General features: G+C 44.0%; 1 protein-coding gene across 1 annotated transcript in view; it reads left to right on the forward strand.

Annotated features, from left to right (window-relative positions):
- The window catches only part of PCSK5 (proprotein convertase subtilisin/kexin type 5), a 1,619,480-nt gene that overhangs the window by 1,478,598 nt on the left and 113,642 nt on the right, over positions 1-27,240 (forward strand). The window contains exon 31 of the mRNA XM_069625842.1: positions 23,591-23,827. Within this exon, the coding sequence (XP_069481943.1) occupies positions 23,591-23,827 (237 nt within the window). The remainder of the gene's footprint in view (positions 1-23,590; positions 23,828-27,240) is intronic.

The raw sequence follows: 27,240 nt of genomic DNA on the forward strand, positions 1-27,240 counted from the left end.
GAAGATCTTACTACAGTCATATCTTCTTTAAGACGGTGTGCGGTTTGCAAAAGAGGGATTGAGGCTTGCTCTCTTTGCTCCCAGGTTTCTCTACATGTCCAGGATGTCTCGGGTTCCCTGTCCATAAAGTAATTCATATGAGGAGAATCCTGCAGAAGCCTGCGGGTCTTCCTAACAGCAAATAAAGCCCAGGTACCATATGATCCCAATTCTTTCTGTCTTGTTCCACTAACTTCCGTGAAATAGTCTTATGAGTTATATTAAACCTTTCTACAAGGCCATCTGTTTGTGAATGGTAAACTGAATTTCTAAGGGTGATAACATGGAGTAATTGTTTCACTTCCCCAGGAGTTCGCTCATGACCCCTGATACAATATGATTTCTTTGGGAAACCCTACTCTTGAAAAGAAAGGGAGCAGGTGTTTCAGGATCTAAGGGGAATGGCGTGTGGATATCTAGTGGCATAGTCAACTATGAACAGAATATACATATTCCCTAACTTTGATGTTTCCAGGGGACCTACAATATCCATGCCAATCCTAGAAAATGGAACTTCAATGATTGGAAGTGGTTGTAAGGGTACTGGCAGTGGCATGTGGGGACTGGTCTTTTGGTAGATTGCACAAGACTGCAGAAAGGTCTTAATATCTGCGTGAATACCAGGCCAATAGAATTGTTTAAGGCTTTGTGCCTGGGTTTTAGTCAGCCCTAAGTGACTGCCGTCAGATGGGAGTGGGCTATTTCCTGGACAACCCGCTTACGGCTCTTAGGGATGACTAATTGGGTTCTAGTCAGGCCTTCTGGAGTGGGGGCCCCTCTGTACATCAACCCATGATTTAAAAAGACAAGGGCCCTCCTTTCTCACAGCCTTCATGTTATGGGGTGATTTCTAGGAAGGCTTCAGCTAACAGTGGGTCATTCCTTTGGGAAAAGGCTAGGTCGGGAAGAGTTTTGGTTCTTTCCCATGGTTTTGTAGTACCACCTTCATATCTACCCTGAAGTCTGGATCTATAACCCTGGCTAACACATCAATTACAAATCTCCATGCTAACCCCGACTTGGTAGCAACTCTTTCCCTACTACTGCAGATATCACAACCAATAGATCCTTCTGTGGGAACTGAGGGGTTGGATGCTTTGGGACCTAACTTATCAAACTTTAGTGAACTTTAGGGTTCTCCTGGTAACATTTGTGAAGGCATCAGGAAGCAGACACAGACAACTGAGTAAATCTAGGGTCACAAAACGTTATTAAAATAAAAAGGTTGGGAAAGGCCTAACTTTCCCAATGCTAAGGTGGAAGCTCCCCATCTAACTAAAACTAATGAGATTCTATGTCAGGAAGTCCAAAGCAAATGTCTGTCTGTGTCCAGAACCTATGTTTGCCCTCACAACTACTTTCATATAATGAGGAGGAATGTCGGCATCAAAATGAAAAGTGTTCAAATAAAAGCTTAGAGCTTCTTCCAGCATGTGGTTTGAAAAGGCGGTTTCTATTCCCCAAGATTCAGGATGCATCACTTTGTCAAAAATAGGGGTCCCCTTCCCCACACTTTTAAATCTCTCATTGTTCCAAAACAAACACAATTCATTGGGATACTTGTCATCTTTTCTGGCAGTGTTGCTTTTCATCAATTTCACCAATATCACAAATGTTCAGTTCCATAATAAGAGATCACCCATATTTCTCTTTGACAGTCAAACATAAGCTTATGGGTGAGTTAAGAAGCTTTTCTTTTAGGTGGGTGTATTTGGTCTAGGCGCAGTTGTCAGACCACACAGTCCACCCATAAGATGTCACGCAACCGACACACCTTATTTGCTTCTTCTTCACACTTACACTGCCACTTTGTTAGTTTCACAGTGGTATTGGGCTTTCCTCTTGAAGCTCTCTCAAGACTTGTTTTGCCACCTGTAACGCTCACCTGACTCCCACGGAGGCGCTGGCCTGGTTCGCGCTGCTGTGACCTATTCTAAGGTGATGCGCAGGGTTCGGAAGACAGACTGGACCGGGCCCCCAAATCTGGCTTGTCTGGCTCGCAGAAGTATCCTTCTGTAGGCGAAAATAGGGGATTAACTGTCTGCGGGGTAATGCAATCGGCCTCCCACTTTCACCTCTCACCCTCCTCGAAACCTTTCTGTGATTCCCCGTAGCATCTCACCTTAGGGTTTGGAAGGACGAGCTCTCCATCCTGCTTCTGATGCAGGGGCTCGTTGGTATCCAGTTACTTCACTGGATTTCCGGATTGGTGAGAACCAAACTTGCTTGGCTTCCAGGTAAGTTTTTTTGATAAGAGGTTCCCCTTGTGTCCATGCATTAATGTACTAATGCTAGTGTATTTTTCCCCATAGGGGCCGGGGTACGGAATGCCGGGGAACAGGCACCGACCTGAGATGAGAGGTGAAATCCTTGTAGAAATCAGGTAAGTCTTTAATGAGCGTTTTTTTGGTAATGTCTTTTCATTCGCTCATTAACGCTAATGTCTTTTTTTCCCCTTAGGGGCCGGGGTCCGGAAATGCCAGGATGCGGCGCGGACCCGAAATGAAGAGGGAATGAATCAACAGGTAAGTCTTAACATGGAGATTTAGCTTTCCTTATTCCCTTCTCTCTCTCACCTTTTGTTCTTGTCTTTTTTCTCCCTAGGCGCTGGGGCGTGACTGCGAATCCAGATGATCGCTGATGAACATGGAAGGCACCCTGTAAAGGTGAGTGGAATGCGGCGCTGCAGCGATCGACGCGATGAGCTTTTAAATAAAAGTCTTCCTTTTCAGGATTGTCGGCGAGATGTCTCCGGGATGCGGATTTAGCAGGTAAGGACTTTTCCTTCTTCTGTTCTCTTCTTCTCTTCCTTTGCAGGTGATCCAGGATGCTGGCAGGTGTGGCAGAAGTCAGGATGCAGGAGCAGACACGGTGAGCGTCCAGCTGCTAGATGCAGAACAACGCGAAGCACGTGTGGCTGTTCGGGTGGGGTTTAAATAGCCTTGGAAGAAGTTCCAGGTATGTATCCTTCCTCCAATCAGGTATGTATCCTTCCCCGACCACGCCCGGATGGTAAATTAGTCCCACAGGTGAAGTAGTTCCTTTCAGGCCTCAAGGAGGCCGGGATCCTGCAGCATGGTCTGCATAAGGTAAGTGCACCCAAGCACTCCCATAATGAGCCTGGCGCCATAGGCGCCAGGACAGTGTCCAAAGGGCCCCTATATGGGGTTGCTGGGTCCTTCCTTGGAGACTGGATGTCCGCTTTCGGGGACGCAGGGCTTGAACCGGCTCCCCGGGAGCGGGCATCATGACAGCACTCCCCCCCAAGGCCCTTCCCAAGGTTGTTCCCTCCGGGGGTTTTGGTTTGTCTGGGAAGAGTCGGTGGAATTTCCTGACTAATCGAGGTGCATGCACATGGTCGCTGGGTTCCCACGACCTCTCCTGAGGTCCGTACCCCTTCCAATCAATTAGGTAGAACCGTTTTGACCTAAACATTTTTGAGTCTAAAATGTTCTTCACTTCGAATTCGGGCTCCCCATCTATTAGAATAGGTCTGGAGGTTTGAGTAGTCGGGTTCCGGGTACCACTGGTTTCAGAAGTGACACATGAAAAACAGGGTGAATTCGCATACTAGCTGGTAAATCAAGTTTAACAGCCACTGGGTTGATTATTGCCGTAATAGAATAAGGTCCCAGATATTTTGGGTTAAAAGTTCGAGGCCCTTTGAGTGGTAAATGTCTGGTAGCTAACCACACTTGATCCCCAATCTGATACGGAGGTGCTTTACTCCGATGTAGATCAGCATTCTCCTTGTATTTTCTCTTGGCTTGTTGTAAATGCTTAGTTGCCTCTTTGAAGGCTTGGGTAATTGTAGAGTGCAGATGTTCTACTGCAGGCATTCCGAGGTTCTGAGGTGAGTCAAGGTTTGAGGTTCGAGGGTGATGCCCAAACAAAGTATAAAAAGGACTGTGGCCAGTTCCAGAGTGTACCGAATTATTATATGCGTATTCGGCTATCCAAAGAATGTCTTTCCAGTTGCTTTCAGATTGCTGTAACATACACCGTAAGTACTGCTCAAGGGTCTGATTTGTCTTCTCGGTCTGACCATCGGTCTGAGGGTGGTGACTGGTCGATAATCTTACGTCGATCTGCGCCATTTGACAACATTTGCGCCAGAAGTGAATGAATTGGCTTCCCCGGTCAGAGATTAGTGTAGATGGGAATCCATGTAGCCGAACAATATTTTCGAGGAATTCTTTGGCTAGGACAGAGGCTGAAGGTAAACCTTTCAAAGGAATAAAGTGGGCCATTTTGGAAAACAAATCCACAATTACCAGAATAGTATTGTACCCCGAACAAGGAGGCAGGTCCGTAATAAAATCCATTGATAGGGTGTGCCAGGGTGCTGGCGGTATGTCTAGTGGTTGAAGGAGACCGGCTGGTCTTTTCTTTTGACTTTTATTTTGGGCGCAAACACCACAGGACATCACAAAAGATTTAACATCTTTTCGCCAAGAGGGCTACCAAAATTGTCGTTTCACCTTTTCCTCTGTCTTGGCAATACCGGGGTGTCCCTCTATTAATGTATCATGATAACCGGAAATAACTAGTTCGTGTAATTCCTTATGTGGCAGGAATAAGCGTCCTTGGAAATAAGGTAAACCATTATCTATGGTAAAGTCTGATCCCTTTTGAATCCAATCCTGTAAGGTTGTAGGGTCCAGGAGTTGTTTCACTCTGGCTTGAATGTCTTCTAGCGTCTGTAACGAAGTCATGCCTAGAATCCTCTGTTCAGGAATTATTGGTACTGGTTCTTTGTTTGGATCAGATTCTCCCATTCCAATTCGGGATAAGGCGTCTGCTTTGCCATTCTTGCAGCCAGGTCGATAGGTAATCACAAAATCAAATTCAGCGAAAAACAAAGCCCATCGGAGCTGCCGTGATGACTGAGCCTTGGCGGTTTTCAAATACTGTAAATTCCGGTGATCAGTGATCACTGTGATGGTATGTCGAGCGCCAAGCAGATAATGCCGCCAGGCTTTAAAAGCGGACTTAATGGCTAACAGTTCTTTGTCAGTGATTGCATAATTAACCTCGGGTGCCGAGAATTTTCTGGACCAAAATGCTACGGGATGCAGTTGGTTGGTTTCGGGATCTCTTTGGGACAGGACAGCTCCCATGGCTAGGTTGGATGCGTCAGTCTCGACGACATAAGGGAGATCTGGTCACGGGTGTTTCAATATAGGTGCGGAGGTAAACTTAGCTTTTAAATCCTGAAAGGCCTGCTTGGCTTCTTCAGACCATTCAAAACGTTTATTTTTCCTCAAGAGTGCAGTAATGGGTTGTACCACGCGTGAAAATTCCGGGATAAACCTGCGATAGAAATTGGCAAAGCCGAGCATGCTTTGAACTCCTTTTACAGAGCTAGGTGATGGCCATTTGAGGATGGCATCCACTTTTCTTGAGTCCATTCGGACTCCTTTGGGTGTCAGGATGAAATCTAGAAACTCGACTTCTGTGGTATGGAAAACACATTTCTCCAATTTAGCAAATAGTTTGTGTTGGCGCAGTTTTTCAAGTACTGCCCTGACGTGTTTTCTGTGATCAGATTCCGAAGAGGAGTACACCAGAATGTCATCGATATATACGACTACACAAACATCGATGAGTTCCCAAAGGACATCATTCATGAAGTATTGGAAGGCAGCCGGCGCGTTACACAATCTGAAAGGCATCACCTGGTACTCGAATAATCCGTATTTAGTACGGAAGGCAGTTTTCCATTCGTCGCCTTCTTTAACTCGTACCAGATGATAAGCCCCCCGGAGATCTAACTTGGTGTATATGCAAGCGTCCTTCACCTGGTCAAGGAGTTCAGGGATCAGAGGCAAAGGATAACGGTTTTTAACCGTTATCTGGTTCAATGCACGGTAATCGATACAAGTTCTAAGGTCGCCTTCTTTTTTGGGCACGAAGAACAAAGCCGAGGATGCCGGGGACTTTGACGGGCGAATAAAACCATTAGCTAGGTATTGTTCCAAATATTGTCTCAAATGCAGGTTCTCAGGTTCGGTAAGGGCATAAATCCTGCTACAAGGGGGTTGTGCACCGGGCACCAGATCGATTTGGCAATCGTACGATCTGTGAGGAGGTAACGTGTTGGCCTGTTCCTTTTGGAAGACGTCCTGAAAGTCTTGGTATTCCGGAGGTAGTTGCATGGAGCAGAGGTTACAGATGCTAGATTAATCTTCAGGTTTTCTAGGTAGCAGGTTTGTGTACAATCCGGGAAGGTTATTCTCTTAGCTCACCAATCAATTCGAGGATTATGTGTCTCTAACCAAGGGATTCCAAGAATAACCTGAAACTGTGGAGCCTTGATTACATCAAACACAACACCCTCCCGATGGCCGTCGGGACCAATAAGAGTCACCTCAGTAGTGGAATGTGTTACCGGTCCAGAGGCAATTTCAGTTCCATCGACTGTGGTGATGACATCTTTGCTGGTTTTAGGACAGAGATGGAGGTTAATCCTAGAGATCAATTCACCATCCACATAGTTTCCAATAGCCCCACTATCGATGTATGCCTTTATTGCATGCAACCGCTTAGGCTGTTCTGGATCTACGAGAACCATTGGCACAATGAAATGCGAGGTCTGAGAGTTAGTTTTCAAGCTCGGCAAGCGGACCCCTACGCTTGTCGGGCGGAGTCGTTTCCCGAAACAGAGTCTTCATGGTTTTTATCAGCGGCTCCTACCGCCTTTCGGGGCGGTTTTGCCGGGCAATCTCGTAGAAAGTGTCCATAATTCCCACAATAAAGACATAATTTTAACTGCCGCCTCCTTTCACGTTCCTTTTGAGTTAAGGGTCTTTTAACCCCTCCAATTTGCATAGGCTCAGAGACATCAACTCCCTTGGGGTTAGCATGGGTTTTGACCAACACCCGGGTCTCAAACCTGGACCAATCTGCTTTTCTGTTTTGAAGTCTGTGATCCAATTGGACCACTAAGTCTATATACTCGGTGCATTCTTGGGGCGGATTTACAACTTGGGCCAAGACATCTTTAAGTTCTCCGCATAGGCCTCGATAAAACAACGTGACTCTTTTATCCTCTGGCCATCCCGTTTCCACAATTAGTCTATTAAAGGTTGCAATATAGGGTAGGAGGTCCTGATTGCCCTGTCGCAGGGATAGAAGTTCATCATCCAGAGCCTGCCCCTGAGAGTGTCGAGCAAATAACCTTTCCATGCTTGCTTGAAAAACTTGAAAATCACGGAGAATCGGGTCATCTTGAGTAACCAGTGGAACTGACCAATCGGCAGCGCAGCCGCTGAGATATGACAATACAAAGGCTACCTTGGTCTGATCATTAGAGAAGGCCCCAGGTCTGCATAGGAAGTGCAAACGAAACTGATTCATGAATACGGCGAATCGTTTGGGGTCCCCAGCAAAGCGTTCGGGTGGGGCCAGCGGCATGTTTCCAGGTAGATTAATCTGCACAGGGTTACTGGAAACCACAGGAGCGGGGTTCCCTGCAGAACCGGGTAGAGGAGTTTGCCCAGCTTGACCTTGCAAAAGCTGTCTGGCCAGGTCATCAGTTCTTTCCTTTGATATTATTAATTCCCTCCTGAGGGCATTAGTCTCTTGACGAGCGGCATGTACTTCGGCCCGTAATTCCCCCAGTAATTGGGCCAACTGATCAGTCTGTAACGCTCACCTGACTCCCACGGAGGCGCTGGCCTGGTTCGCGCTGCTGTGACCTCTTCTAAGGTGATGCGCAGGGTTCGGAAGACGGACTGGACCGGGCCCCCAAATCTGGCTTGTCTGGCTCGCAGAAGTATCCTTCTGTAGGCGAAAATAGGGGATTAACTGTCTGCGGGGTAATGCAATCGGCCTCCCTCTTTCCCCTCTCACCCTCCTCGAAACCTTTGTGATTCCCCATAGCGTCTCACCTTAGGGTTTGGAAGGACGAGCTCTCCATCCTGCTTCTGATGCAGGGGCACGTTGGTATCCAGTTACTTCACTGGATTTTCGGATTGGTGAGAACCAAACTTGCTTGGCTTCCAGGTAAGTTTTTTTTGATAAGAGGTTCCCCTTGTGTCCATGCATTAATGTACTAATGCTAGTGTCTTTTTCCCCATAGGGGCCGGGGTACGGAATGCCGGGGAACAGGCACCGACCCGAGATGAGAGGTGAAATCCTTGTAGAAATCAGGTAAGTCTTTAATGAGCGTTTTTTGGTAATGTCTTTTCATTCGCTCATTAATGCTAATGTCTTTTTTTCCCCTTAGGTGCCGGGGTCCGGAAATGCCAGGATGCGACGCGGACCCGAAATGAAGAGGGAATGAATCAACAGGTAAGTCTTAACATGGAAATTTAGCTTTCCTTATTCCCTTCTCTCTCTCACCTTTTGTTCTTGTCTTTTTTCTCCCTAGGCGCTGGGGCGTGACTGCGAATCCGGATGATCGCTGCTGAACATGGAGGCACCCTGTAAAGGTGAGTGGAATGCGGCTCTGCAGCGATCGACGCGATGAGCTTTTAAATAAAAGTCTTCCTTTTCAGGATTGTCGGCGAGATGTCTCCGGGATGCGGATTTAGCAGGTAAGGACTTTTCCTTCTTCTGTTCTCTTCTTCTCTTCCTTTGCAGGTGATCCAGGATGCTGGCAGGCGTGGCAGAAGTCAGGATGCAGGAGCAGACACGGTGAGCGTCCAGCTGCTAGATGCAGAACAACATGAAGCACGTGTGGCTGTTCGGGTGTGGTTTAAATAGCCTTGGAAGAAGTTCCAGGTATGTATCCTTCCTCCAATCAGGTATGTATCCTTCCCTGACCACGCCCGGATGGTAAATTAGTCCCACAGGTAAGGTAGTTCCTTTCAGGCCTCAAGCAGGCCGGGATCCTGCAGCATGGTCTGCATAAGGTAAGTGCACCCAAGCACTCCCATAATGAGCCTGGCGCCATAGGCGCCAGGACACTGTCCAAAGGGCCCCTATATGGGTTTGCTGAATACTTCCTTGGAGACTGGTTGTCCGCTTTCGGGGACGCAGGGCTTGAACCGGCTCCCCGGGAGCGGGCATCATGACACCACCATTCACTTGTTATACTTTCAAATATTCTCAAAGCTTTTGCCACTGTTTATTGTTGCAGTTTGCACAGTTCCTTATATTCTTATGGCACTTGCCAATTTTTATTTTCTTCTGTTTACACAATTCACAATTCCTTTGTATCAGGGAATATCACCAACTGTTTGAAATTCAAATTCTATTCAATCACACTTGCTTTCTTTCAGTTCAGTATTCAAAACATAAGACTTCATTTCATTCCATTCAAGAACATTGCATACATTGACATCAAATTCCCAGTTTACTCTCCTGCTGCAAATTTGCAACCTGCTCACCAGAGTTTTCGCACTTTTCAAAGACTTCAGTTTTTCCAGCCCTTTCTTGGCATTATCAATTTCATCTGGTTCACAGTTCGGCATTCACAAACCCTTCTATTCAAATTTCTCAGCCTTCGAGTTATCGTAATGTCATAAGTCATTCTTTCACACTGGACCGGCACCCAAAGTGCCTAAACGGACCCTCGCTCACTCGCGAGCAATCCAACCTGTAGAAACCACGTGGTTCACCCCACAGCATGCCAGAGTCATTCAAGCTTCTTTGACTCATCGGGTACTCTGTCTCTGGGTGCTGCTCTCCACATCAGCAGGCTCTGTTTGGCTGTCGCTGTTCCTGGCTCGGCACGCCTTGGTTGCAGGTTCTCTGCTGCCTTGATTGTACAGAGAAGAAGTCCCTTCGACTCCTGGAGGTCTGCAGATCAGCTCTGCTACCGGAGACCTTTCACACTTCTGCTGCAACGACTCTACAGCTCACGTACGCTTCAGGCATGCCTCTCCCTGGTCTCACTTCTGGCTACACCTGCAAGCGTTCCACAAGCAGTCTCATTAGCCTCACTGCAGCGGGCCATTTATACTGCCCTCCAGAGCCCAGGTGCAAGCAATTTTCCTTTACTGAGTAATGCTCATGGTACTCATCCCTCTTCCTCCTCTCAGTACCAGAGTGGTCTTTGTGTATGTCTGTGTTAATAAAGAGAAGGTTGCCTCTTCCTCGAGAGTGTTTTCTGGAAAATAGGGAAGAGCTTGATAATACCTGATAATACCTGTAAAGGCTTGGGAGATGTTTGACTCCTTGTAAAATGGAAATGGGGGATACCTTGTCTCACCCAAGGGTGCCTCATCCCCACTCCCCAAGTCTCCTCCACCTATATATATTGGGGAAATAAATTAGTATATTGGGGAAATAAGTGAGGACGCCCTCAGATTCCTAATAGTACTCAAACTGAAGTGCCTAACATGCCTGTGTGGGGCAGTGGGTAGATTGCAAAAATAGTGGGTGGAGGGGGGGTGAGTTGGGTTTGTTTGGCAGAGGAGTATGCCCATATTGAGACTGGTGTGAGAGATGGCCGTGGGGTTGTTCCCCAAGAAGATGATTATGATTTGTTAGGTAAAGTATTTCATAAAGGGGGGAATGTTGGGGTGGTCAGGAAAGGTCCCTGTGATTATGAGGGGTTCATATTACACGCAGCATATGGCTAACTGGGGGTGACAGCAAGCTGGGCACCATGTTGCAATTTCATTGTATCACAGTGTAGTTAATTATGGATGGGATATGTTACTTTAGTGTCCTGTTGGTCTAGAAATTGATATTAACTTGAATGCTCACCGAAAGATAAAATGTTAAACCCACCAAATGTAAAAACATACATGTACAATAATTAAAATACATGGGGAATTCATGAATCTTACAAATGAATCAGAAACACAGTAGTTGGGACCCATTTGCTAAATGTACTTTGACTTTTAAACTGACTTTGCCAGGTTTTCAGAAGGCAGATGAATGAGTAACTTCAACCTTCACGGTCAGTACAGCTGTAGAAAATAGCCACAAGTTTTTATGGTCTGATAAGTATCGTAGATAGTAGATACAATCTCTTGATGCCTGAGAGCGTGACAGAAGGAGTTTTGTTATTTATTTTGGTCAGTAGTAAAAGGTGGGGTAAGCCAGTGCCTAAGGCTATTCAGGAATTTCAATTGTGCAATGAAGTTGGAGTAGTGTAAATTGGAAAGTTTCAGTGGACTGATGACCTGGGGAATGAGATAGCATCACTAACTCAAAGAGAAATCATTCACCCAGCCTTTCTCATATCGCAGGGAATATTCATGCGAGCCATGTGCAAATCAAGAGTTAGGGTTTGAACAGCGTAGGCCAGTTATTGCTAGCAATAAATTATGTTTCTATACCAATGTTTAACCATGTGTTGATGCCATGACCTACTACGGACAAATGCTAAGAAGTGTGTTATGAACATGATCTGAAGATGACTATTAAGATAAACTGCTCAATGAAAACATAGGAATTGGGAAAAGATGGAAATTCTTAGAAGAGGTGTTTATCCAATCATGTTTGGGGGGGATTGCATTAAAGTAGTTAGGAGTGTTTCAACTGTTGCAAAACTGTATAAAACATGTGAACTGATGTGGTTTGTTGAGACTTGGGTTATTTTGGTCCTCCAACACCATATAACTGCTCCGAAGAGAATTGTACAATAAATTTGCTTTATGTACAACCGTGTACTCACTTCTTAAGTGGTGGGCCTGTTTGGGTTAAGGTGATTAAAGGCCCATCCGCACATTAAAAACAAATCAAGTAAAAAGTTACAAAACAATTGGTATCCCCCACCATCAAACTAAACGCATCACAGCACAATTAACAGACCACTTATATTACATCATGTGCAAAAATCTTTCCCTAATGTTTGCAGAGAATTGCCCTTTTTCTTTTTTTATTTATTGTGATATAGCCGTGCTTGCAACTTGACACATTTGGAAACATAGAAACAGAATAATATTCTCTCTAAAATATATACAACTCACATACTAGATTCACATTTGAAATAAAATGTACACTATCATAAAAATGTTCATCCTATGTAAAAAGCAATTAATCAGAATGAACATACATTGAAAAAGAAAAAAGAAAGAGAGAAAAAAGGGCATATATATTGAAAAAAGAGAAAGAAAGATGAACAACCACTAAATGATCGTGATTTCCTTTCAACAAGAAAACCCAGAGTTCTCAAAACCTCCACAGCTTGTATTGTCAGACTTGTTTCATGTCCTGCAATCAACCTTTCCCAAAAAGAGTCAGATCACAACCAGGCTGGCTTGTCCACAAAACCTACCCAAGATTGCACACCTTACTTCATGGGTATTCCTACATTCCAATAGGATATGTTTTAATGGTTGAACTACCTGTACATTGCATATGTTACAGTTACTGTTACTGGAACTTAACTTGGCCCTGATGCCTAGAATTTTGCCTGTCATAATTATATTCAGGCGTATCCTTAGGAATTCCACCGTCTGTATTGTATCATGGAAACTGGTCAAGTATTTTGGGAGATAACCACAAGGTTTATCATACAATTTCAAATTAGCATGATTTCTTATCTGATCCAAAACTGGGCAGGTACCTTTCAACATGTATTGATTCATTTCCTTCTATACGGAATCCTCCTTTGGACATAAAATGTGTCTGTACATGGGAATTATTTTCTAGTCCTTGTACACTTTCAATGAGTATAACCCCAATTTGTATCTCAGATTCCCAATCGGCAAGCTCATTGGGAGGTTCAAGCAACATTTCCATATCTTTCCTTCTATCCTTGCCCAATTCACTGCCTGTAAGTATTGAGATGATTCAAGACCGTATAGAATAGATGGAAGTATCTTCAGTTTGTAATACCTAACTACGGGTACAAGTGAAAACTTACAATAGCAGTTAAGAAGTTTTTTTTTAACTGGGCCACCATTGATACTGCTTTGAGTTCAAGATCAAGTCCCAGTTGTTTAAGTGATGGAAACAGATGTATTTTCAGACCCAGGTAGGTATGACCTTTTTAAAGAAAGACATTCTCTGAAGCATATCAGATGGGACTGGACTAAAAAGGAATGTATCACTTTTCCAATCCCTCAGTATCACTTTATTAGCCGTTAAAGCAGCCCTGTAAAACCAACACTTCAGAAACTAACACTCCTGAGGGTATCAAAGATCCTGCAGAATATTATCCTCCCCCAAAATCAATGTGGCAAAGTCAAAATCAACACTAAGTCTCAGTGTCTTATTCATGGTAGCAGTAACTTCACCTTGCTACACTACCAAATCATGTGATCAATTGTAAAACCATTTTCATTTTGTACTTTAAAATAAGTAATAACATGCAGCTTCTTGATCACGTATGAAACTTCAGTGCACACATTAAACATTGTACTATGAACAGTTCCTTGGCAATTAATCATTGTAAATTGCCGCCAAAAACTATTTAACAAGCAAGGAATTTGAAAAGCTTGTAACGGCTTTAACTGCTACAGTGACCGCTGGAATTCTGACTTTACTGGTTGAAACAGCAGGTATTGTGACTTCACAGCTGAAGGGGAATAACGGATTACAGAGCATGCATGATGTAATGTTCTTATTACAGATCAATAGAGTAACGAGACCAAAGGCCGAGTACCTTTATAAGGTCACGGAACTGCAAGGTGACTTGCAATATCCTTGTTATGTATGATGGGGGTATTTTATTCCTTATAATACATGCCCAGACTATAATTCCCTTTAATAGCTCACCTCTTGCATAATTTTAATGTAAGAGATCTTTCATTTGCTAATCCATATAATCAATATACAATCTGTTTGGATTTGAAAATACATAAATGCAGCTCGTAATGTGTTGCAGAAAAATAGCTCAAACAGTTTTATAAAATAAGTAACAACATGCAGATTCTTGGAGATGTGGTACACTCCAGCAGTGCACAAATTAAAAAGTCTACCGAAAAACAGCTCTGTGTCAATTAATAGCTGTAAAATGACACAGAAAACTATTCTAAAAGCAAAAAATTTGAGCAGCTTTTCGTGGCTTTAATTAAGTGCTGCAGTGACAGCTGGAATTCTCTCTGCTGGCTCAAGCAGCCGACATTGTGAGATCACAACTGAAGCATAATAACTGAGCACAGAACAGTTATGATGTCATTTTCTTATTACAGGAAAGATGTGATGTCACAAATAGCCTCTCATACTCTCGTAAGAAAAACATTTCCAGACTTGTATGCAGGTATTGCAGGCTGCCACGTATTATATATGGATTGCCTGTATGCCCTCAACTATCTGGCAAGTTAATAATTGAGCGATATCCTTTAAAAATATATTTTTGTGTAATTCAATTACAATTGTATTTTGTTGGAGAGTAATCATACCACAATCTTACTCGTTTCAATGAATAGCCTCATCCGTCTGCTGGCCTCACCTTCACAAGGACATCAAAATGTGTTCATATAGTGACACCTAACAAATATTGAACACGTACATACATAAGTGTTAAATGTTGGTTGATCCACCGGTATCGCAAGCCCCAGCTATCCCTCTTCCATTTAGTCCAAGTTTGTTTTTACTATGCAGCCTGCCATTTGCAAGTCCTCCTTCTACCCTCAATAAGACTTCCAGGCCTGGCAGCATGAGAAAGACTTAAAGCTGCACTGGGCCTATGATACGTGACAAAGTCATATCCCTGACTCCCTCACAATGCATGGAGGAGACTTGTCTGTGCTGATAAGCTGGACTACTAGGACCTTGTCACCAGAGCCATGAGCTAATTGTAGGTGGTACATAGTGGGAGATGTTGAATCCCAGTCCTATTCCATGCCCCCTTCTTAGTCCGGGAGACTTAATGGCTTAGTCAGAAGACCTAGATTCTGGTGACCTAGTGTAGCATTGCACGCAGTCACCACGTTGGGATGCAGCGATGTGTGGACACAAGGTCAGGTGACCCAATGTTAAGTAAAAGTAGATACCGTTGAACTCCCATGGTGTGTGGTTGCATCCTTGCTGGCGGCCCACGCAGCATTCCCTGCGCATTCCTCCTCAACTCAGAGGACAGTACACTTGCAAAGAGGGACAGACCCACGCTGCTCATGTGCAGCAGAGGAGCTGCTGCCCATTATTGAGCGGCCCGATCCTGAGAGAAGTGAAGGGCGAAAGGAGGACCTGTCTACACAGCGGTTCCCCAAAAGAGGAGGAGAAACACGCCATCAACACCCATGAGGCCGGCGGGTGAGTACAAAATGCACAGAAGTCACCATTATTACGGCCTGAACGAAAATGGGGCATGGGAGTGGAGGGACCCCAGAAATTGTGGAAAAAGTAGCACAGGGCGGCACACTAAGCTAACACAGAAACAAAAAAGGGGCGACCCAAGAGAATTGTGCTTCGTGTGCTAGCATAGGCAGATGAAGCTACGTATCACTGCACCATGTCAGACCCCTCACAGAAACAGGACCAGGTAGCACCGATCCATGCTCAGTGTGTTCCCAGGGCCCTCAATCATGCCTTTTGACACGATAGACACCACCAGCCTAGGTCCAAGTTGGACCAGGTGGATGAAAGAGTTTGGCGCGTACCTTGACGCAGTGGGGCTGCAAGAAGATAAGCACATTATTGGCCTGCTAACTGTCACAGCTGGCCCTGAGATATGGGACATTATTTTTGAATTGGCGGAGGATCTGGAGTATAAATATGTCGATTGGAAGAAAATTCTGAACGAACATTTTGCCACACACCGAAATGTCGACTATGAAAGAGATGTATTTCATAACACGATCCAGCTCCCCAGGGAGCGCATGGATACATTTGTACCACGCCCGAGAGCGTGAGTGAAACACTGCAAATTCCAATTATATAACAATGAGGAAGACATAAAATACCAAGTAATTGCAGGTTGTGAATCCTTAATACTAAAAAAGAAACTGCTACAGGTGCCACACACACTCGCGGAAATCCTTGTGTTGGCAAGAACGTCCTCAGCTCTGGACCTCCAGATATCCAGCTTGAGCAAGATGCACATCATCGATCCAACCATCAAAGAAGAAGGACTAAATAAGGTAATGACACAATACCTCATGTTTCATGACCGCAGACAAGAAAAACGACAGTGATTTAAATGCGGATATGACTTTCCCCATGACGGGTCGTGCCTGGCCATTGGTCAAATATGCTCATCCTGCGGGGGAGAAGACCACTTTCGAGCTATGTGTCCAAATCCAAAAACAATGAAAGCCAATTTGACAGAACAAGAACTGCACCGGCATAGAATCCACCCAGACACCAGAGGGAAGAAAGGTCGAAGGGGTTCGAAAGGCAACATCACAAGGTGAGATGCCACACAAGAGGAAAACACTCGCCTTCACTGGATGGCCACTGAAAAGGCCGAAGGAGGATCTACAGACTTTACACTTCCACGCCATCCACCAGTGAGTCAGAATCTCATTCTAGCATGGACAGACAAAAGAAAGGGCACTTGTATGCCTTAGGAAATCTAACTGCATCAGAACACTGTCCCACACTACCGTTGGCCATTCAAGAGCAAGAGTTTGAGTTCCTAGTGGACTCTGGGGCCACAATCAATGCAATGCCAGAGTCGGAATACCTGAAGTTCAAGAACAAACCGAGACTATAAAAAGCACAAGTAGCAATCTACGCCTACGGGGCTAAAGAACCCCTTCTATGCCTGGGCGCATTCAAAACCTTGTGCCACCACAAAGACAAGCATAATCACATAACAGTGCATGTTCTCGCAACAGAGGCTGCAAGCAAATGCATCTTAACCTTCAAGTCGGCTGTCCAAATGTGTTTGATTCACATGCTGTGCCAAATTATTGCAAGCAAATGCATGTCGCCAGCTGCCAAAGTGGCATCAAGCTTTCCACGTCTATTCTAAGGTATTGGGAAGCACAAAGGACATTAAATCAATCTACACATCGATCCAATGGTGAAGCCCATTGCGCAGCATTTTAGAGGAATCCCATTCAACATCAAGTTGAAAAGGAACTGATGGCGTTAATGGAGGGAGTCATCATAGAGCCCGCATGAGGGCCTACGCCATGGATTTCACCAGTCGTCCCAGTACCCAAAAAGAGCACAGAAGGACAAATAAGACTGTGCTTGGACATGCGAGCGCCAAATCAAGAAATTCGTCGAGAACACCATCAGTCACCACGCATCACTGACATGATGCATCTTCTGAACTGAGCCATAGTCTTTTCCCGCCTAGAACGCGATAAAGGATACCATCATATCAAACTCAGTGAAGAGTCTGTTACATAACGACATTCACCATGCACTTAGGGCTGTTTCATTATAAATGTTTGAGTTTCGGAATCTCATCAGTGGCAGACTTTTTTTCAGGAGGAGATACACAAGATCAACCGTCACATACCGCATTTTATCAACTATAGTGATGACATTTTGATCTTTGGATGCTCCCAGGAAACTCAAGATGCCACTCTGATGAAAGTGTGCACGGCCCTAAATGATGCCAACTTGACCCTAAATAAAGAGAAATGTGATTTCGACAATGGGACCTTCAAGTTCTTTGGCCACATTTTCTCTCAAAAGGGAATTCCACCTGACCCAGACAAAATCTGTGCTCTAACTGATGCACCCTGACCCGTAAACATAGCACAAGTGAGATCATTCTTGGGGCTAGCGAGTTATTGCACCAGATATATTCCAGATTTTTCCACCACCAGTGCGCCCCTCTGGACGATCACAAAACAAGACATAAACTTTGAATGGGGCCCGTCACAGCAGGAGGCATTCGACAGGATAAGTAGAGGCATGGCTGCAGCTGTGTGCATGTCCTACATTGATGCCAACCAACAAACTGATCTCACAGTTGACGCCACCCCTGTGGGGCTTGGAGCAATACTGGCGCAGTAGTAGGGGAGTGAACATACGCAAAGGAAAATCGTCTCACATGCCAGCAAGAGCCTCACGGAGGCTGAGCAGAGATACTCATAGGCAGAAAAGGAGGCCCTATTTATTTATACAAAAAGGAGAAAGGGTGCATAACAATTAATCTAATAAGTCTCATCTGTCTAACAAAGGTTGTTAATTATGATCTATAACCGTTGGTCCTGAAAAAATGGACTTGGTACACAAAGCATTCTTATAAATTTGACTATTTTAACTCTCCAAAATCGGTAAAACACTACTAAAAAACTTGTTAAAAACACATACAATATGACCCAAGATTTAGACCCACATGTTGGGTATAACAGCAACCTAATGGGATAATTTACATCACAATTAACAACATGTAAAATTCAACACATACATAACAATTACAAAGCACTATGTATTTAAACAGTGTAAATTCACAAACAACCATATCCCGACATGTTTCAGTTCTTTATAGCTTCTCAATGCTTGAACTTTCTTCAGGGGAAAAAAATGTTTTCACATAACTTCTTCACCACCATATAATCCCGGGTAGAGAGCGCGGTGATCCCAAATGAGGCCTCCTCTAAGTGTGGCTTTAGTAGTGCTACTGTCGATGTTAATAGCTTCAGACTTCTTCAATCAAGTCTAATTTAAAAAATGGCTTCTCAAAGTACCCCTTCCAATTCCAAGGTCTGCAGCACCCAGATTTTACAGACATTCACTTGGGAACAGCTTTGGAGCTGGCAATACAACACCACGTGTGAGTAGTCTATGAGGTACACTCAACTCTGATCAAACAGAACTCCAAACATTCTCTTGTGGCCGCGGCATTTGTGTGGGCATGTGAACATTTCCACATGTTCCTATATGGAAAACCTTTCACAATAATAACATACCACCAGGCCTTTGTCACGATATATGGGAAGCCAACTGAACAAATGCCACCAAGAATAGCAAGATGGGGGTTACTCCTCCAAGCATACAAGTATACCATGTTCACAAACCAGGGGAGGGTGAGAATCCAGCGGATTTCTTCTCTCTGCTTGCCGGATCCACAGCAGCAGGTTGAGATGCGGATGGGTACATACATTACATCATCCATCATGCAGTTCCACCAGCCATCCTCATGGCAGAATTGACAAAATGCACGGCAGAAGACGCAACACTAGCACTCGTGGCATCATGCATTGGAAATGGGAGATGGAAGTCAGCGGGAGAGTCCCTCCAAGCAAACCAAGCGGTGGACGGACATTTGTTCAAGATGCTTGCAAAATCAAAAGAGGAACTATCCATATCCCCATCTTTCCTAATACTGATTGGAGACCGGATTGTCATACCAGCAACACTCCCCCAGCATGATTGACTGCCACCGGCACACTTTGTAATTAATGTACCTATACTATACTATATATGTATGCATTTGCATATCTAAGTTTGTACCTACCTGCTACTGTAATGTAACGTAACCCTTATTGACTGCTTTCAATTGTAACTGTAACCAGATCTAACTTATGCGCCCGTATGCCCCTGGGGCTGGCTGCGCTTTATAAATAAATAAATACAAAATACAAATACTCCCTCAACACATCGTGGACATCGCACATGAGGGTCACCGCGGCATAGTATCCACCAAAAGCATGCTACGTGACAAAGTAGGGTTCCCAGCAATGGACAAATTGATTGACACAATCATATGCACCATAGACTGATATGTATGGCCTTGTTCAGAGTTGGACAGATTTTCAAAATCAACTCAGTCGGACGTTAACGCTTCTGCGGTTGTATTTCTGGAAAGTCTGTCCTATTCACCAATGGCTGAGATGGTATTTCTGGAATTTCCGCCAGAGAAAGTCTAGAAATACTACCTCCACAAGGGGTTAACCTAAAAGGGTATTTTAAAACATTTATTTTCAGCCATTCCCACTTTCATTGGGAAGGTGGAAGTTGGTAATGTACACTAGTGGCTCATACCACTCTTCATACCATTCCTTTCATACACTTGCACCCTTTTATGCTTCACACGGGTAAGGTGCTAAAGGCGGCATCGGAGATGTCCACCTTTTCATCCCCCTCACCGGCATAGCCCATTGTAAAAACGTTATTTACTGTAGTGAAGGGATGCTCCTGCACTTGCCTTCTGTACTGTTAAGAAAACTTTTAAAAAAATGATTGGGGTCAATTTGGAATTGTTACCCCCACTTCTGAGGTTTAAGTAAAAATTGGCAGATTTTCAGCAGAAGTTCTTCCTAAAATTAGACCAAACCCTAAATTGGACAGAACGGAACAACAAATACTGCCGATTTTACCATTGCTGTCCAACTCTGACTGAGGCAAGCAAGGGCGCTGTGTTGGCACCGCAGGAGGATTTATTTTCTGTCCATTTGCAGAACATTGCAGGCCACGCCCCCTGATGACCCACTGTGGCCGATAAATATTTTTTTAGCCGACTGATCGTTTTGAACACGCCTATTACATGCTCTTAGATTTTGATTGAAAAATATACAGGCAGAATCAATCGTGTGACAGTGAATTCGTACTGGGGGTTCAGCCACTACATCCAGAATGTCCCAGGCCATATTCTGGTCCTCCCAGATACCCTCCAATGCTCCCAGAGGTTTTGGAGATTTAGATCACCAACCACCGAGGTCACCTTGTCTGTTCTTTGGGTCGTCACTCATAGATTACCTTTTTATTTCAGCTGCAGATTGGGCAAGGGTCATTGACTTCAACGTACAGGTCAGAACAGAGAGTGACCATTACCCTTTAGTAATGAGCCTCAATGATAGAAGGGGCATGCATAAGAGACACCAAGGGCCAAAACACAGTCAAGTACTCAACATAGACGGCCATGCCCGCAAATCAGCCAAATGGTTTAAAGTTCTAGAAAACAAAACCAAACCAGAAATGTATGCGTCAATCATCAGTAATAATGAGGCCGCATGTGACAGTGAGGCTAATTACCCGACTATTTTGGAAAAGTATCCTTCCACTTATCTCCATCCATACATGGAAGGTAAAGGAGAAGGCAATTCGTAAAAACAAGTCGTATGATGAGGAGTGTTGCCTAGCCAAAAAGAAGTTAGTAGCCTGTGTAGAGGCCAAGGAGGGGGTTGATAAATTGAACCTACGCCAGGCTCTCTCTGAATATAAAAAGGTAGTAATGGGGAAAAAAATGAATATGTGCTAGACAGATGCAGATCCCTGGCTGACGCCTTACAAGCTAAAAACAACGTGCTAATTTGGCAACTGGTTACAGACAAGGACTTGAAGGGTGACCAAACATTTGATTGTTGTATTAATGCAGAGGACTGGTGGCAGCACTTTTCAAATCTGTTTGGTGACCAAGATTCTACAGACCAGTGTTCCTCCTTCTGTAGTGTAGGCATTCCCCAAGCTTTTTCCCTACTATGTATCACCGTAGGTGAGGTTGCACATGCCATAAAACACCAGAAACGCGGTAAAGCGGCAGGGCCAGACCTGATCTCAGCAGATTTGTTTAAAGATGAGGCGGGTGTCTGGGCACCAGTCTTGTGCAAGGTTTTTAATGCCATCATTAGGCAGGGTTTCATTCCAGATTCATGGTGTAAGGCTGTGATAATTCCCCTGTACAAAAAGGGTGGGAGGAACCCGATATCCTTATTGGATAGTTTGGGAAAACTCTTTGGAAAGGTTATCCTTACACACCTCCAAGATTGGGCAGACACCAATAATGTAATCAATGATTTACAGGTTGGCTTCAGAAAGAACAAGGGCACTCTCGATCAATGCTTTATGTTGTACATACTAATTCAGAAAACATAGTAGGTTTTTCTTAAATGGGATGTAATGCTGGTGTTAACGTTCTCTTCCATGTCTTGACAACTAACACTTGGGGTATTGGGACCTCACTGCTACTCTTTCACTTTTCCGCATACGCCTGCCAATGAGATCACTTTTCTTGTGAGTGAATTGGACCAGGTGGACTTTCTACATTTGATGATACTATTATCAATCCATGAGGCTCCCAAATGGGTTGGAATATTTTAGGAATCAGTATGATGTGATTTTGTAAACTGATTAACATGAAAGGTATGTTTATCCCCTGGATTCCCATCAAGCTACTCATGCACCATATCTAATTTATAATCAAAGGGGTTTCTTTCAGCCCATGTGGTAGCCGTGTTACTTTAAAATAGTCCCACAAGGTGACGGCATTCATGGTGAAATGTGCCACTTTTCTTAACAATGCCTCCAAATGCCTTCTCCCTATTTAAACCTGAATGCAGAGTCCTTAATCCCACCATCCTTTCCATTTCAAATGCTGCCCTACCTCTGTGTATTTTAAAGTTGCAATCCGGATCACCACATTCATGTCTTTTATGTCGTGTCCTGGGCCAGAAATATGTTCCCCAATGGGGGTGTCTTTGTTGCTGTGGCTAATCAGCAAATGCCAGGCGGGCAACTGGAGAAAGCAATGAGATATGTCACATTATGGATGTGCGGGTGCAAGAGCCTTTCAAGACATGCTTAGGTTTGTGCGCAATGTCAATGATATTTGGGCCAAAGTCTGTGTAGCCAAATTCATGCCATTTTGCAGCTGATCATGATTTTTTCCGTGAGGATAAATTTTTGATTTTGGGGGTCCAATGTGCATATACCAGCTGACTTGTGATGCAAACTTGTGAGCACTTTATCAGACCTGTAAAACAAGAGATTAAATTAAGTAGCCCGTATCTAGTGGCATTCCCTAAATAATTATGATGAAACATGTCATACATTAATGCACAATGTATCAGGGATCCAAAAATAGTGCTATCTTATTTTTCCAGAACTGTTCATTATCTTAGCACCCAGAAACCCACACATCCCGCCATACTGGAGTTGCGGCTGGTGCACTTGTCTTTCCGATCCATAGGATTCTATGCTCAGAAACTTGATAATTACAGGGATGTTACCATTCAATTTCAGCCAATAATCCTCTAATTGCCCCAACAGGGAAATGACGTTTAGTCTAGGATCACGCGCACCATACTCCGCACTTATCCTGGATCAGCAGAGTTGGCTTTGCCCCTTGTCGCTGTCAGTGTTAGCCAGTCCGGGGCGTAGGCTGCATAGTGGTGAACATTTGAGCTAATTGTGACTGTTGTACCTAATTCTGATGTACTTGGAAGCAGCATGTATTTCCACATGGAGTAATTCCAGAAGCGGCAGTACCATACATAGTCATATCCCAATGCACCACATGGTAATAATTCAAGCTACAAAATGGCTAACTCCCTAAGACATTTCTTTCATGGGCTAATAGTGTTTGCTCAAGTTTTCACTGCATGCTTTATACTAAGAAGAAAGTTGTCCGTTTTAGCTTTAGGGGAGGAAGGATAGCTCAGGTGCAAGACAACGCATAGCAACACAGGTTTGAATCCCAATCCTGCGCTTAGAAACCACTCCTTGGTATTAAGCGCATTATAAAAGAACAATTATATTTATTTCGAAAATATCTGGGATTTAACTAAGATAAACCCCCAAATCCCTCTCCAAGTGCTGCCCTCTTCTACATCTTTTGTTATTCTCATGGGTTTCTTGACTGCGTGTCTGGGTGAAATGAACAAGCAACATTGCACAGCGACCAACACCAATGTTCCGTCTTTGGAAACCCTTGCTATAAAGTACTTCGCAATAAGGTCATTGGGAGACATAGGAACGTTTATATCACATGGCAATTAATGGATTGAACTGTCATTTAACTTCTATGCATCTTCCAAGTCTGTGTGTAAACTTGTCTGCTCACTGTGTTTTCCCTTAGAGTGCAGCCCCAGCTTTGTTCTGCACGAACGTCACTGCTTGGAAGGTTGCCCCGCTCAGTATTACGAAGAGCTTGGCATATGCCAAAGCTGTCACTCGGACTGCGCAGAGTGCAACGGGCCGGACTCTGGTGACTGCGAGAAATGTGCCGCCAGTGCCTTTGTGCTCTACGACGGAGAGTGTTTCGCCACCTGTCCACTAAGGACATACTACGAGAAGGACACCGGGGACTGTCAAGGTATTTACCAATCCATTAGAATCACTGAACCTGTTATTGTGTGCATGATAAGCTTGGAGTCTTCTGAAAATTGTCTCATCGATGGGAAAACACAACATGTTTAAAAAGTGAATTATTACCCTATTTGGGATTGTACTTCAAAATATTTGATCTTCTACAATGTTTTTTAGCAGAACCTATAATGAGGTTGTTCCACTAACATGTTGTGTGTGTTATATTTTTATATGACAGTATCATGTTCCCAATGTATTATTCCTCTGCGCAAGGACGTTGATTCACCAAAATGCCAGGAGTAGTGGAAGTGACATTGCAGACCTGATGACATCACAGGAAATTATGTCTTTCCTCTTTAACCCTGGTGACATCACCAGAAGTGGCTTTCGTGCATAAAAAAGTACATAAATGTAAACATTTTAAAATACCAAATAGTTACTAAAGCAGACAAGAATATTATAAATACCAACCTCCTTTTAACAGCTGTGGTGCCTTCATATGCCATGGATGGGGTCATGATATGGCAGAGTTAGACCCAATAGTACAACATAGGCCGAGGCACTGCCATAGATGAGCCACTTCAGCATTGTATGGCCAGTTACTTCCATATTATGCCAATTATGGCTGCATGTCAGGTTTTGTCATTATATGAAAAGTATAGCCCCAAAAATGTGTTATTTAGACAGTGCTTTTGCCACAGCACTGTACATGGCACATATTTACATACAATTATCATCCCAACCGAAGATGGTACTCATTTATCAACCTCGGAAAAATACAGGCCTAATTGGTTCACAGATAGACCGCAGCAGCAAGCGTTCTGTCCGCTGAGCTATGTTAGCACTTTGCTATTAAAAATGCAATGCCACCATAAGAAAACATGTCAAAACTGGCTGCACAATGTATGCCAAACAAGTACCCTTATAAAGTGTTCTGTAGCATTGATGATGCCCAGTAAAAAATGCCATGCCACAGCAAGTCATACCTAGACTGGCTGCCCCGAAATGACAATCTAACTACATAAGAACACTTGTCATGCTTACTTTATCATAGATGCCCAGAAAAATATACAATGCCACAGTAAGGACTGGCTGCACCCAAATGCTAGTCTAGCCAGGTAATTACACGTATCATGATTACTTTATCAGTGCTAGCCAGTACAAAATGTCAAGCCGCAGTAAGAAATGGCTAAAGTAGATGCACCAAAATGGTAGTCTGGACATGTAATAACACGTAAGATGCTTACTTCATTATAGATGGCCAGAAAAAGATGCTACGGCACAGTAAGAAATGACTAGACTGGCTGCATCCAAATGCCAGTCTAGCCAGGTAATTACACTTATCATGATTGCTTTATCAGAGATACCTAGTACAAACGTAAAGCTACAGTAAGAAATGGCTATACTGGCTGTGCCAAAATGACGGTCTAGCCACTAATAACACACATCAACAATACCTGGTTTATCATGGATACCCATTCCGTTTTAGCGCACCACGTCCAGCCCCACCTTCTTCACACTTCCCCTCCCACTCTCCTCTTCCAACCCCCAAAATCAGTTCCTTGTCCCAGCATTACCTCCACGTCCCTCTTCCTCAGCCAAGTACTCATGTATGAGGCAAGGTGCTTTATAGACAAGTACAGGGACGAGAAAGAGCAGGACTAGGAGTAAAGAAGATTACCAGTAAGTAATTCAGGCATTGCACACACATTCACACAGCATTCACATGGTCATTTACAGATGCACCCGTTCATGCACACCCAGCCACCCATACATCGTCTACGCACTCACACATTCCATGATATGCATATACATAAGCACACCCTTGCATGCATGCATACACATGTACAAAGAAAACCTTTTCTTACCTTTTCCTAAATCCGTTGTTGCTTCAAGGAACTTGTAATATGCGAAGTGAGCATCCTGGGACTTCAAGTAAGTGAACGACGCATAGCAGGAACAGTCAGGATGCCGGAACTTTATTAAGTTACAGAGTTAAGTTTAGCAGTTGGGCAGGAGGCCATAGATCGTACATCTGTATTGTTCAACGCCTACCCTGAGGTCCTGAACGACGGACTTCTCTGGAATCTGGGGCAACCACATCACTCCAAAATGTCCCCACCCTCTCACAGTTCCACAGTTCTCACATTTCCACAACATGTGAATCAGCGTACCTCTCACTTTCCCACAACCCCAACAATTATCACAATCAACCAGACCCAAATCACACATGCGAGTCATTATCCCATTCAACCAATGTCAATTCTCTACCCAACTCCTCCGTCCATGACAATCTCAGCTTGTCCCACGAATCGATCCACTGCACGTCCAACCGCATAGCACACAGATAATCCAACACTTTCCTAGACCCACAGGTCAGTAGATTAAGAACCCCAGGCCCCCGCAATAGCGGAGCATCCAGCATCCGAATCCTTTCAGATACCAAACACGACAAATCATTGTATCTCCTCAACTCTCTATTTCGTAATCCAAATTTCTCTACGAGCCCACCAAAAGGAACCATTCTGCCATCACCCCAAATATCCCCAATTTTCAAGATACCTCTGCTAATCCAACTCCTCCAATTCAATGGTCTATTATTTATCTGCAGACCAGGGTTGTGCCAAAGGGAGGCCTCTTTATAAATGAACAACCCATGCTCATTTCCCACAACTAGAGACATCAATGCCACTTTCGTCGCCAAAACTGTCTTCAACAGATGCATTTTGCCTGGCAACTTTTCAAACGAATATAAACACTTAATGTCATATGGGAGGATGTTTTGCCCCTCAATCTGCACCCACCAAGGCAGCTTGTGCAGATCACTAACAGAATAGCTAGACACCTTCTTTAAAAGGAAACCATTAGCATAGTTTTTAAGGACCGGATAGCCAAAACCACCATCTTTGACACTGCGAGCCATAATATAACGAGGAATTTTAGCCTTTTTCCCCACTCCCCAGAGTAAATCTTGAAACAACCTATCTAGCCGCTGCAACACCTTCCTTGTGAAAAGTAAGGATAAAGACTGAAGAACATACAAGATTTTTGGCAATAAAATCATTTTAATTGCGTTAATCTTAGGCCAAATGGTCAACATGAAACGTTCCCATCTCCTAATATCCTTCCGAAGGACCACCACAAGTTCGTCTACATTATACTCAACCAATTTCCCAACATCCTGGATAAGATGTGTGCCTAAATATTTAACACTGACATTTTCCCACTTACAATCCCAATCCAACAACTGTTCTTGCATAGGTGATCTTTTTACCAGCAACACCTCACTCTTCCCCCAATTAATCCGATAGCCAGACAGCCTACCTACTTCCTCAAATATGCCCTTCAACAAGACTCCTCCCTCAGCAGGATTACTCAAAACGACTACAACATCGTCAGCATATGACAGCACCTTAAGTT

This window comes from Ambystoma mexicanum, chromosome 6p (assembly GCF_040938575.1).
Source record: "Ambystoma mexicanum isolate Mex_15411 chromosome 6p, UKY_AmexF1_1, whole genome shotgun sequence".
NCBI lineage: Eukaryota > Metazoa > Chordata > Amphibia > Caudata > Ambystomatidae > Ambystoma > Ambystoma mexicanum.